General features: G+C 32.7%; 1 protein-coding gene across 5 annotated transcripts; it reads right to left on the reverse strand.

Moving 5' to 3' along the window:
- Nucleotides 1–627: 627 nt before the first annotated feature.
- On the reverse strand, nt 628–5,544 carry LOC109152101 (DEAD-box ATP-dependent RNA helicase 58, chloroplastic). Of its 5 annotated transcripts, none has more exons than XM_019299677.1 (11): nt 5,400–5,544; nt 4,486–4,782; nt 3,987–4,080; nt 3,303–3,416; nt 2,931–3,053; nt 2,713–2,817; nt 2,115–2,273; nt 1,951–2,019; nt 1,544–1,633; nt 1,046–1,186; nt 628–918 (listed from the first exon to the last, which is right to left on the reverse strand). In XM_019299677.1, the coding sequence occupies exons 2-11, from the start codon at nt 4,743–4,745 to the stop codon at nt 649–651; spliced, it is 1,425 nt and encodes a 474-aa protein (XP_019155222.1). In that variant the 5' UTR covers nt 4,746–4,782; nt 5,400–5,544; the 3' UTR covers nt 628–648. The 5 variants fall into 5 exon arrangements, with proteins under 5 accessions (XP_019155222.1, XP_019155221.1, XP_019155223.1 ...); XM_019299676.1 differs by having other exon boundaries at nt 4,486–4,808; nt 5,400–5,543; XM_019299678.1 differs by lacking the exon at nt 1,951–2,019 and having other exon boundaries at nt 4,486–4,808; nt 5,400–5,543.
- Nucleotides 5,545–11,211: the final 5,667 nt, after the last annotated feature.

Here is an 11,211-nt window from a genome sequence, read left to right on the forward strand (position 1 = left end):
ATTCGGATCCCGGTCCACTGGTCAAACTCAAACCCGTCATGCTTATGCTTATATAAGGGGCATAAGCCCTTCATTTTGAGGGTTCTTTTCTTCGGATCTCTACTCTCTCTCTCTCTAAACACTATCTACTCTCCAGATTTTCCTCTCTCTATTGATCATAGACTTTAATACAATTTTTATACATTTTATACATTGTCTGTACGCTAGAAATACATGGACTAATTTTCCATATCAGTGGGAAAGATTTTAAAGGAGGTGATGAGAAATGGGAGGAGGTTAGGTTTAATTTCTTAGGGAAATGATTTATTTTGACTAGGGTTGAAATAAAAAGATTATTTTGTCATTTTCACGGCCAACACGAAATATATTAACGGAAGGACTACGACAGATCGATTTCGAAACTTGAAAAATCACGACATATCGATTTGAAAGTTTAGGATTAAAGGTGGCAAAACCACCAAACTCGGACGACCTTGGCTGGCATTTACTCAAATTATGAAATATTTCCATTTTGCTAGTAACAGGAAGAGTAAAATCTCATCACATCTTCATATATTCTATTATATTGCAACTTTAAAAACTGTTGCTATATCCTTAGATCAGCATGCATGGAAGCTTACGAAGGAATGTCATTAAACAAGAACTACTTTATAAATCAAAGAACAACTGTTCACAAGAAAACATTAGTTCATTTTCAAATCTTTGTAAAACAAACTGCTCTTGAGGTGTTATAATGCTGGTAACATAACACTTCTCATCTGAAAAAGGTTTCCTACCAGCCCTTCCAGCTCGATGGAGATAATTCACTGCATCCTTTGGCAGATTAAAATTGTATATGTGTGTTGTCCCGGGCAAATCAACACCACGGGCTGCTATATCTGTTGCCACTAAAAGATGGCTACTTCCTTGTTGCAGTTCCTGATTCCAAGTAACATATATCAAGTAGATAACAAAATCACGAATCCTGGCCTAAGTTCAACACTCCAAGCTCAAACTACTTACGAATATTAACGTAGACACATCTAAGGTTGACAGCAGTACTTACAGTCAAGGATGCTGCTCGCTGATTGAAATTCATGTCTTCCTCGAGTAGACTGATTTCGGAAAACCCCACCAGAGAACTCTTTAGAAAATTGACCAAAAGAGTAGTTGGCGGTGGATCTCCAGCTTTTTTTGACTTCTCAGACTGTTGATGGTGATAGAAGTGTATTAGTAAAGAAAGTATAATATGACCAATGTTGCAGAAGGCGCTAGTCGGGCGTCGGGGGAGCGCCCAGGTGGCTGCTTAATTTTTAAAAAAAAAAAAAAAAAAAAAAAAATCCGGCCGACTAGACTGAGTTTGGAGCCGAGTTGGCTGACTCGGCCGCCTAGATCGCCTAATCGGCCGGCCGACTAGCAACAGCCTACACTCCTTTTCGCCTCGGCCTAGGGGCGCCTAGCGCCTAGGCGGCCGCCTAGGTCGATTTTTACAACATTGAATATGATTCAAACTAAAATGTAGAAACCGCCAACGTAAGGAGACTACAGAGTTATAGATACTTACTTGCACACCAACAAAGACTATGGCAGAATGAGGTTCATCTGACTTTAAAAGGGAAAGCAATGTTAGATACCTTTCTCCTTTACTGCATACCTGACTCCTCAAAGAGTATCAAAAAATAATGAAGTCAAGTAAACCATTTCTGAACAGATATCATCAGAATTGGACAAACAGAATGAAAACTAAGACCAGCAATTGATAATTGTCAGCTACAAGTTGGTTAATTGACTGAAGTGATATTTAAAAACAAGATATATGAGTGTGGGATAAACTATAAAGAAAAGATCAACTGAAAATATGAATTATCCTACAATAATGTCAGAGTGTTCCTGCAAGTAGAATGAAGACATGGCAAGAACAAAGAGGGGTACCCAAACAAAAACCAAATAAAGTTCCTGAACTTCACTCACCACAAATCTATGATGCAGACAGGATGGCATTGGCATAATTGGATTCACATATAAATGAACTACATCTTCCTGTAATAAACTCACAAGCACTAAAATAGGTAAGCACGTCCCCTATGCTGAAAACTAGATTGTATATCTCAACATGTTCAAATCTACTAGCAAACCTTTGTCCATTTCTGTTGTACAGCATCATATAAAAATCGCCTATGCTGGGGAATTGAGGCACTAGCAAAGATAGTTTGACGACTCTTTCTACATGAGTATGATGTCAAAAGCTTCCGAAGAGAGCTCACATGTTTTGAGGAATTGAACATGAAATCAACCTTAAAAAAATAATTGATTGTGTCATTGCCATTCCAAATAATCAACAAGCAGCCATTGTATTTTTTTAATTTAGACCTTTAGCTAAACAGTAACAAAAAAAAAAAAAAGCATATTAATTAAAATTTAAATTGATTTATAATAGCAGTTAAATACTTAAAATCTATTGATAAAACTTAATTTAACCAAAAAAAAAAGTAGTATGAAATTGTGAGACACAATGTGCACCATTCATTTGTACTTAATAGCTTAGATTAAGAAGATTTGGAGAGTAAATAATATATCTTTAAAAACTTTCTAGAAGCAACCACATTATAGTATTATCCGCTCTTGGGAGAAAAATTCTGTTTCTGTTATAGAAGAAACTCATCTTAGTATGTTCAGGGAATTAGATATTTAGATATAAGAAATATAGCTAGAACTACTTCATTAGTTCATTACCTCATCAATTACAAGCACCTGCATAGCATCTAACTTTAAAATATTCTTCTCAAGCATTTGAGTTAAACTTCCCAAAGTTGCAATCACAATAGTAGGAGGCTCAGCCTGTGACAATGAAAACACTAGTAAGGCTACTAAGATAAATTAGTTGTCTGAAAATTTTCAAATCAGCAGAAATCGTCAATAAAAGCAGCAAAACAAGTTCTGCTGTTCTGTACCTTTAACCAACTCTTATGTCGCTTCAAGGTTCCACCATCCAAAAGAGCCATAATAGTGCATGACTTCTCCCCAGAATTTAGTTGTTCTGAGTTTGCAGAGAGCACCCTAGCAACTTTTGTAACCTTGGTTATGAAAAGGGAATTATCATCAGTATAGTTTAGAAAAACAGTCTTTTTTTGGTACAAATGAGAAGAATGGAAGGGCATAATCATCAGTATAGTTTAGAAGAACGGTCCTTTTTTGGTACAAATGAGGGGAATGGGGATTGAACCTGAGACCTCTCTTACAGAGTCATAAGCCAATGTCACAGAACTATCAGGTAATCCATGTGGAAGCAGTAAAGAACAATAACCACTTAACCAGGGCTATACCTGGATGCCAAGCTCCCTAGTGGGAACCACAATCAGGGCCTGGACTGCAGACCTTTGAGTGTTAATAACCGAGAATATCCGCAGTAGATAAGCCAATGTTTTACCAGAACCTGTCTAGAGGATGAAAGAAGAATAGAATAAAATGATTTCATAAGCTTTGTCAACTTAAAAGCAAGCCCACTTAAATCAAGAGGTTTACAAATGCGGAAATGCCGAAATGGTTGTAAAAAATGAAATAATTTTAGCAATTTAGCACAAGGAATTTGCAATCCAAAAACTGGCACATTTCTAGCTACTTCCTATCACACAATGTCACCAACAAAACAAAAGCATAAAAGAGAAACAGTAATGGCAGAGATTACTAAATCGGAAAAACCAATCATGACTAGTAAACAAATTGTTCTTGTGAACATTACTTTTGAATTATGTTCTTTTCCAAAAATAAAGGTGCTATAACACTATAAAAGAGAAACCAGCCTCTTAGGTTCAGTCTTAATAAGAAAGTTGAGATACTAGATAGTATAATATCATAAATATAGTAAATTGGTAATAATCCAAAATATAGAGCACATATTTTATTGATAAACACTTTCTGAGGACAAAACTATTGACATATTTATAAACCCAATTCTGAAAACTTTCACCAATTAATATAAGTACAATGCTCTAAGAGAGTGCATTAACCTGAGCATGAAGCACACAATCACAGCCAGCAAAGAGAACGGGCAATGCTTCCTGCTGCACTTTGGTTGGCACAACATAACCAACCTCTTCCATTCTGCAATTTTCTACTCCCTTAATCACTTTTTTTATTCAGTTAAATAATTTTCACAGACTAACAGATTAAGTTAGCACAAATTAAATAAACAGAAAACACTATTACTGAATCTGATTTTACATTATTTTCAAAGAAAGTATATTCAATTTAAATAATTTTATTCAACAATCTGAGATTTTTGCATAATATAAATCCAAAGACAGAAAAGGATGACACTGTCAAATCCACTTCAAGTGACCAATTTTTGCCTGATAGAGTAAAAGAGATTACATCTTTAATTTCTTGTAGGCTCAATCTAGAGTATATTCACAAAAGATATGCTAAATTTTCATTGCTGAAGCTCCAAACTAATTCTTCTTTTTAATAGTCAGTTAAAGTTCTAAAATTTGAACAAACCACCCTCACCGGCATATGATGTGTTCAGGCACATGGCCTTGGCAGAGTTCTTGGAGTGTCAAGACACCCTCCTTCTTAGCAGTTTCAACTTCAATGTAAGAAGAGCTAAGAGAAGCTTTGAGCAGTGTGTGCTCACGCATGGAGTGAACCATACCATTCATACTGACAACAAAGGTGTGATTGGGCCGGTTGGGGTATAAATGATGTGGACCATGTACTCTGGCAGTCCATGAACGAGAGTTCAGCAGTGTGGCAGATAAACAGGCCATGTTGGAGCAATAGGGAGATCAATAATCAGAGACTTATCTACAGTAAGATACGCATCATTTACCCTGAAAATATTCAATAAAGAACTCCATAAATTAACCATCTACTAGTGTAAGTGAGATGCACAAGTTTTCTTGTAAGCTAATCTAAGACAATTTAATTTAGTTTAAATAACTTCAAAAGAACCCATAACTATAACATAAACCAACTGAAGCTCAACTCCATGTTAATTGAACTTTCATTAAATGAGTAACCAAATTCACAAATTTTCGTAAACGTAAAAGGACTTGTACATCACTCATATACACAATCCAATTGAACTATTAAAACAATTTAATAAATTCCCCCCCGTATTGAGAGATTTAGGCTGCTATTAATTCAACTCTCCAGTTTTCCTTTCTCTCGTCTTCTAATCCCCATTCTTTATTTTCAAATTGGAGAAATGTCTGGTAAAAACATTTTCTATTTATCTTTCTCCAAATTCCATTTCTCCAGAAAAATGGAGAATTTCTCTAAGTAAACCTAAGGTCCTAAACCGCTAAACCAGTAAACATACTATACTAACCTGTGATTTAAAAGAATACTTCGTAACAATTTATCAGCAGTATAGTAGTGGTGGTTTTGATTAGCAGACAGTGGATTAAAATATAGCATACCAGGCTCCAACAGATCTTCCGGTTAACCTAGCAGATCATCTGGAACGCCTACTGTGGATTTGCTGAATATATATTCATGTTTGGCAGAGATAAACTGGCAAAGATAGAGAAATCTTAGAGCATTCGTAATAGCAGAGATATTTTGTAATTTTTTATGAGTGTATAAGTGTGATTAGGAAAGAGAATAAAGAGGAGAAAAAAAAAGTAAAATTTATTTTAAAATTAAAAAAAATTATTAAAAAGGGTCCGTCAAGCGCACTTGCGCGCGTCACACAGGCGTGTGTACTGTATGCGTCAGCGTGGCGAAACGTGCACAATAGCTCAAGCTCCGCTGATATTTCTTTTTTCGTTGGGAAGAGAAATATCTCAAAGCTTGTAGGGTGAACTGCTCATCTCTCTCTTGTCTCTCTCTCCTCCATGTAGACAAGCAAACCTCAAAAATCATGAATAAACGGTGAGAAGCACGCCTTCCGTGCCAGCGGGCGCGTGCACTGCATGTGCCCGGTGGACATTTGCTGTGCACCAAACGCGCACATCTTCCAATTTTTTATTTCACATTGTCACTTCAAATTATTGTTTCAATATCTTAAGCTTGCAGATGAACCCATTTCCTATCTCTCCTACCTTCTCTCTCCAATTTGTCAGTTATTTCACCCCATTTCCTCTCTCTCCTACCTTCTCTCTGGCATAAAAGCCGGAGCGGAGGTGACTGCCACATTTATCCGAGAGTTAATTCTATTTTACGTCCTAAATTATTGGTACTAGTACATTTTTAGTTTTTTTTTTTTTTATTAGAATATCCACTTTTAGTAATAATTTTATTGTGACATGATCATTTTTAATCCTCCGTCAATAAAATCGTTGAAATGACATTTAATCCAAGTACATTTTATTTATTTTTTTGCAAAGTGGATTGACCCGATATATTTTTATTTTTACCTTTTTGAAAAAATTTCTATTTGAAGAACAAAATGCGTTGTATTAAGAAAATTTAAATGACCAAAAATAGTCATTTTACAATAATACTAAAACCAAAGGCGATATTCTGAAAAAAAAAAAAAAAACTATAAAAGTATAATGACACCTATAAATCTAGAACAAAAAATAGAATTAACTCTATCCATATATATATATATATATATCAAATAATTTAATATGTTTTTTAGCACGATTTTATCACTATTTTTGTTTAGGTGACGAGGGAAATATGCCGTCATTATCCAAAGCGGTGCACGGGATAAACCAGATAAACGAGTTTAGGTTGTTCATAGCAACTCAAATAAAAAATGCTAGAATTTAAACTCGTGACCTTGTGGTTACAAGTTTGTATGCTTAGTCAGTTCGATCGGGGTTATCCCCACTATTATTATTATGAAAAAATATTTGATGCACCGCCAATGTATATGTTATACACCGGTGGTGAATGAGGTGTTGTCACCTCATTAAAAATAAACTTTTTTATTTGATTAACAAAATCTAATATTTTTTCGTTTTAAACAAGTTTTTTTTTAAAGTATAAATTAATAAATTCATAAACTTAATCAACAAAATTAATAAGTATTCATCCAAACTACAAAATTTGAGCTCAAACTCATCATTTACTATATAATCAAATTAAATATAAATAAATTTTAATTTGAATTGTTTAACAAATATATTGATTTCATTGATCAAATTCCGAGTAAATTACACTTTTGGTCCTAAGACTATTGGGGTCTTGTTAATTTCAATCCACGACTTTCAAAACTAACAATTGAGTACCCTAACTATTCAATTTTTCTTAATTTCAGTCCTTCCGGCCAAATTACCGATAAAAAATAGCCGGAAAATTTTTAAAGGTAAACTGATGAGGGCAAATTTGTCTTTTTACATATATTTATCTTTTCCTTCCCTTTCACCTTCCGGGACCTCTCGCCGGTGCTTTCTCCTTCATTACCGCCAAGCTACCAGTACTCCTCCATGGGAATCATGCTTCAAGAACAATAATATTATGGGATTGGATTATTAGAATTACATAGCATAGCATTCATATTTCCAACCAATCAATTGATGGGATACAAGAAAACGTGTGGATTATTGGAGGATGTTGGACATGAGATTTAACAGTGACCAACTACTGTGAAATTAAATACAATGAATCTCCATCCCAATCCCATTATTGTCTTTTTTGTCTTAGTTAATTTGTCGTCCGCAGTTCTAAGAGAGAAGATCGAAATGGGCTCCTCGACGGCGGTGGACGGTGGGTTGGATGTTTGATTTTCTTGCCTTTACCGTGTGATTTCTTCTAGTTTGAAAAGGCTCAGCTCCTCGACTCCATGGAAAAGGCTCTTGGACGGTGGGTCGGTCGTTGGGTTTTGGGGCGGCAGACGGCTGGCTTTCCAACGTAACTTACCAATTGTTGTGTCGGAGAAGGAAGAGAGGAATAGATGTAAAAAGACAACTTTACCCTCATTAGTTTAGCCTTTAAAAATTTCCGGCTACTTTTCACCGGTAATTTGACCGGAAGGACTGAAATTGAAAAAAATTGAATAGTTAGGGTACTCAATTGTTAGTTTTGAAAGTCATGGATTGAAATTAACAAGACACTAATAGTCTTAGGACCAAAAGTGTAATTTACTCATCAAATTCCTTTGAGATTTTGTCATCTTTTTATGAAATCGATGAAATCAAGCACTACTAGGAGAAATAAGCACATAATTATGACCTCTAGTAAATTAGATATTGACTTGTTTGGTAAATAGCGTTTTGACCAAATTTTGGCAAATTTAACTACTTTTACAGTTTGACTTTGTCAAAACGTTAAAAATATTGTTTAGTTAATAGCGGATTTAGATAGCGGTTGAATGGCAAACCGCCAAATTCTCAAACGCTGCAAATTGCAGCGTTTTGCTTTGGTGGTTTGCAAATCCAATTTTGTTTCCTTTATAGCCCTGGGCAAATTGAGCATGAGACTCCCTTTTTTTTTTTTTTTTTAAGGGAGTCTCATGCTCCACTATTTTTTTTTTACTTTTATTTTTTATTATATTATATAAAAAATTATAAATATTAATAATATATTATTATTTAAAATATAATTAGATAAAATATTATATACTTAAAAATTGACAAATATTTTTATTTATCTGTTTACATATTTATATTATAGCCTTTGTCTTTATATATATACTAGTTTTTGACACGCATTGCGCGATTGGGATAATGCCCAATATTTTTTTAAATGAGTACTTTAAAGTATATAAATGCAAGATTATATTGGAATTGTTCATGCATAGATAATTGAATGTTGAATTTGCGTATTTAAATAGGTAATTCAAAGTTTACAAATGCAAGATAAGATAGGCAAGATTGATTATAATTGTCAATAAAATAATTGTATAGGTATGATTGGAACTAAATACGGGACATAAAGGAGAGCAAATAAAAATTAAGACATAAAATATTAAATATATACTAATATTGAAGAGCTAACTGCTGATTGCCAAACAAGGACATTGCGAGATAGTTTTCCACTTCAATTTGTTGTGTGATTTGAATACTTTTTTTTTTTGTCAATAAATCTCAAAAGTAGTTAATATGATTGGCTTAATTATATTTTTTAAAACTATTATTATTATTATTATTATTATTATTATTATTATTATTATTATTATTATTATTATTATTATTATTATTATTATTATTATTATTATTATTATTATTAAATATATGTATACCATTAGGTCATTTTTTCAAATATCTTTTTACCAATCGTTGAGATAATTCGCTGGTCAAATCCGCTAACGCTAACCCCTAACTGCTGATTGTCAAACAAGGACATTGCGAGGTAGTTCTCACTTTTTGTTGTGTGATTTGAATACCCTCTTTGTCAACAAATCTCTCAAGTAGTTAATATGATTGACTTTATTAATTATTTTTTTTTTAAATTTTTTCATGGTATTAATAAAATACTTGGTAAATAAATATATAGGATTATTTTGTATTATAACTTTGATATTTAATTAAAAAATAGTGCACAAAAAGATAATAGACAATGTTGTCATTTGTCAATATAATCAATTGATGAATTTGAATGTAAAGAATTTTTACATTAGAGAAATATAAAGACAATATAACTAATAAAATTATTTCACTTAATTAATTTATTGATAATGAATAATTTTTTTTTTAATAAAGACATTGTAGTGATAATGTAGCGAATATAATCAATTGATGAAATTGAATGTAAATAATTTTTATATTGGAGAAAAACAAAGACAATATAACTAATGAAATTATTTCTCTTATTTAATTTATTGATCATGAATAAAAAATTTTGAATAAAGACATTGTAGACACATAATTCTAAATTAAACAAATGCATATGTATTATTTTTTATTGTAAGTAATAAATTATTATTTAAATTTAATAAGAGTAAAATAGAGTACTAATTATGTCAACTTTAATTGGCATGAGGTTCGAACCTAAGACCTTTCTTATTGAAATCAATGAGTAAGTTAACGGTGAACTAACAGAAATTAACGGAAAACATAATATTTAACGGAAAAGTTAACAGAAAATCATATTCATTAAGGATAAATTAGGAAATCTTAAGGAAAATTTTAAATCTGATCAATCTGAGCCATTCATTTGATTAAAAAAATTGACCGCTATTTTTTCTACCCATTATAGGCCTAACTCTCTTTGGCTCTTATTAGTATAGTAGATATATATATATATATATATATATATATATATATATATATATATATATATATATATATATATATATATATATATATATAGACTATTTTTCTGGTGCAAACCATTAGTAACGTGTGAACTAGTGGATCAATCGGGAACATTGGTGTTTTAGATCGGACGGCACCAAAGTAGGCTACGCACATTGCTACCCTATGGGAACCGGCTGAAGGCGGAGTCATAGGCGGTAATTGAACGGCGTTACTCCCCCGCTTCGACCGGCGTCCACCAATCGACTTCGCCATGATCGCACGAGCTTACGAATAGGGTCACCGACGAGTGTTACAGTGAAGTGTCCTACGACTAGAATTCGGGTGTGGAGGTCCAACGGTATAACCAGTCAAATTAAGACTCCTTACGCTACTGTACAGTGTAATAGATAGTAAATGTTATTGTAAATTTTATTTTATTACTACATAATAATAATAATAATAATAATAATAATAATAATAATAACAACAACAACAACAACAACAACAACAACAACAACAACAACAACAACAACAACAACAACAACAACAATAATAATAATAATAATAATAATAATAATAATAATAATAATAATAATAATATGAATGTCCTTTTAGGTCATTTTACATATTAACCGCTAATCTAAACCGCTAATTTTACCAAACATCTTTTTACAAACCGCTGATACATTCCACTAGTCAAACTCGCTAACACAATCCGCTATTCGTTAACCGCTAATACTAACTGCTAATCGCTGATAACCAAACAAGCTCATTATCCATTTGTCTTCACCATTTTTTAGATACGTAAATCATGGCTTTGCATCTCATGCGTGTTCCATTAGGTGGAGGCTTTTTTTAATCCCATTTCTAAATATTCTTTTGAATGGTAACCTTGTTTTGAACAAACTATTGTTCAATAACCATTTGATTCTTTCGAAACTTCAATATGCCGCTTTTGTGAATTCCAAATCCTTAATGTTTTGTATAATTAGTATAACACATTAAAGCATCGTGTAGTGATTGAAACTCCATTCCAATACATAATTATATTGTCTCATTATTCACATCACTCGTTGCATTCTCACTGACATTATATTTTGTT

Source organism: Ipomoea nil, unplaced genomic scaffold (assembly GCF_001879475.1).
Source record: "Ipomoea nil cultivar Tokyo-kokei standard unplaced genomic scaffold, Asagao_1.1 scaffold2368, whole genome shotgun sequence".
NCBI lineage: Eukaryota > Viridiplantae > Streptophyta > Magnoliopsida > Solanales > Convolvulaceae > Ipomoea > Ipomoea nil.

What these genes read in the sequence shown, in the direction of transcription:
- LOC109152101 (XM_019299677.1), bottom strand. Translation starts at nt 4,745, where the DNA reads ATGGCCTGTTTATCTGCCACACTGCTGAACTCTCGTTCATGGACTGCC. An exon ending in GACATAAGAGTTGGTTAAAG is followed by an intron (nt 2,818 to 2,930) that starts GTACAGAACAGC and finishes TCATTGTCACAG; the next exon opens with GCTGAGCCTCCTACTATTGT. An exon ending in GTCTGCATCATAGATTTGTG is followed by an intron (nt 1,634 to 1,950) that starts GTGAGTGAAGTT and finishes TTGAGGAGTCAG; the next exon opens with GTATGCAGTAAAGGAGAAAG.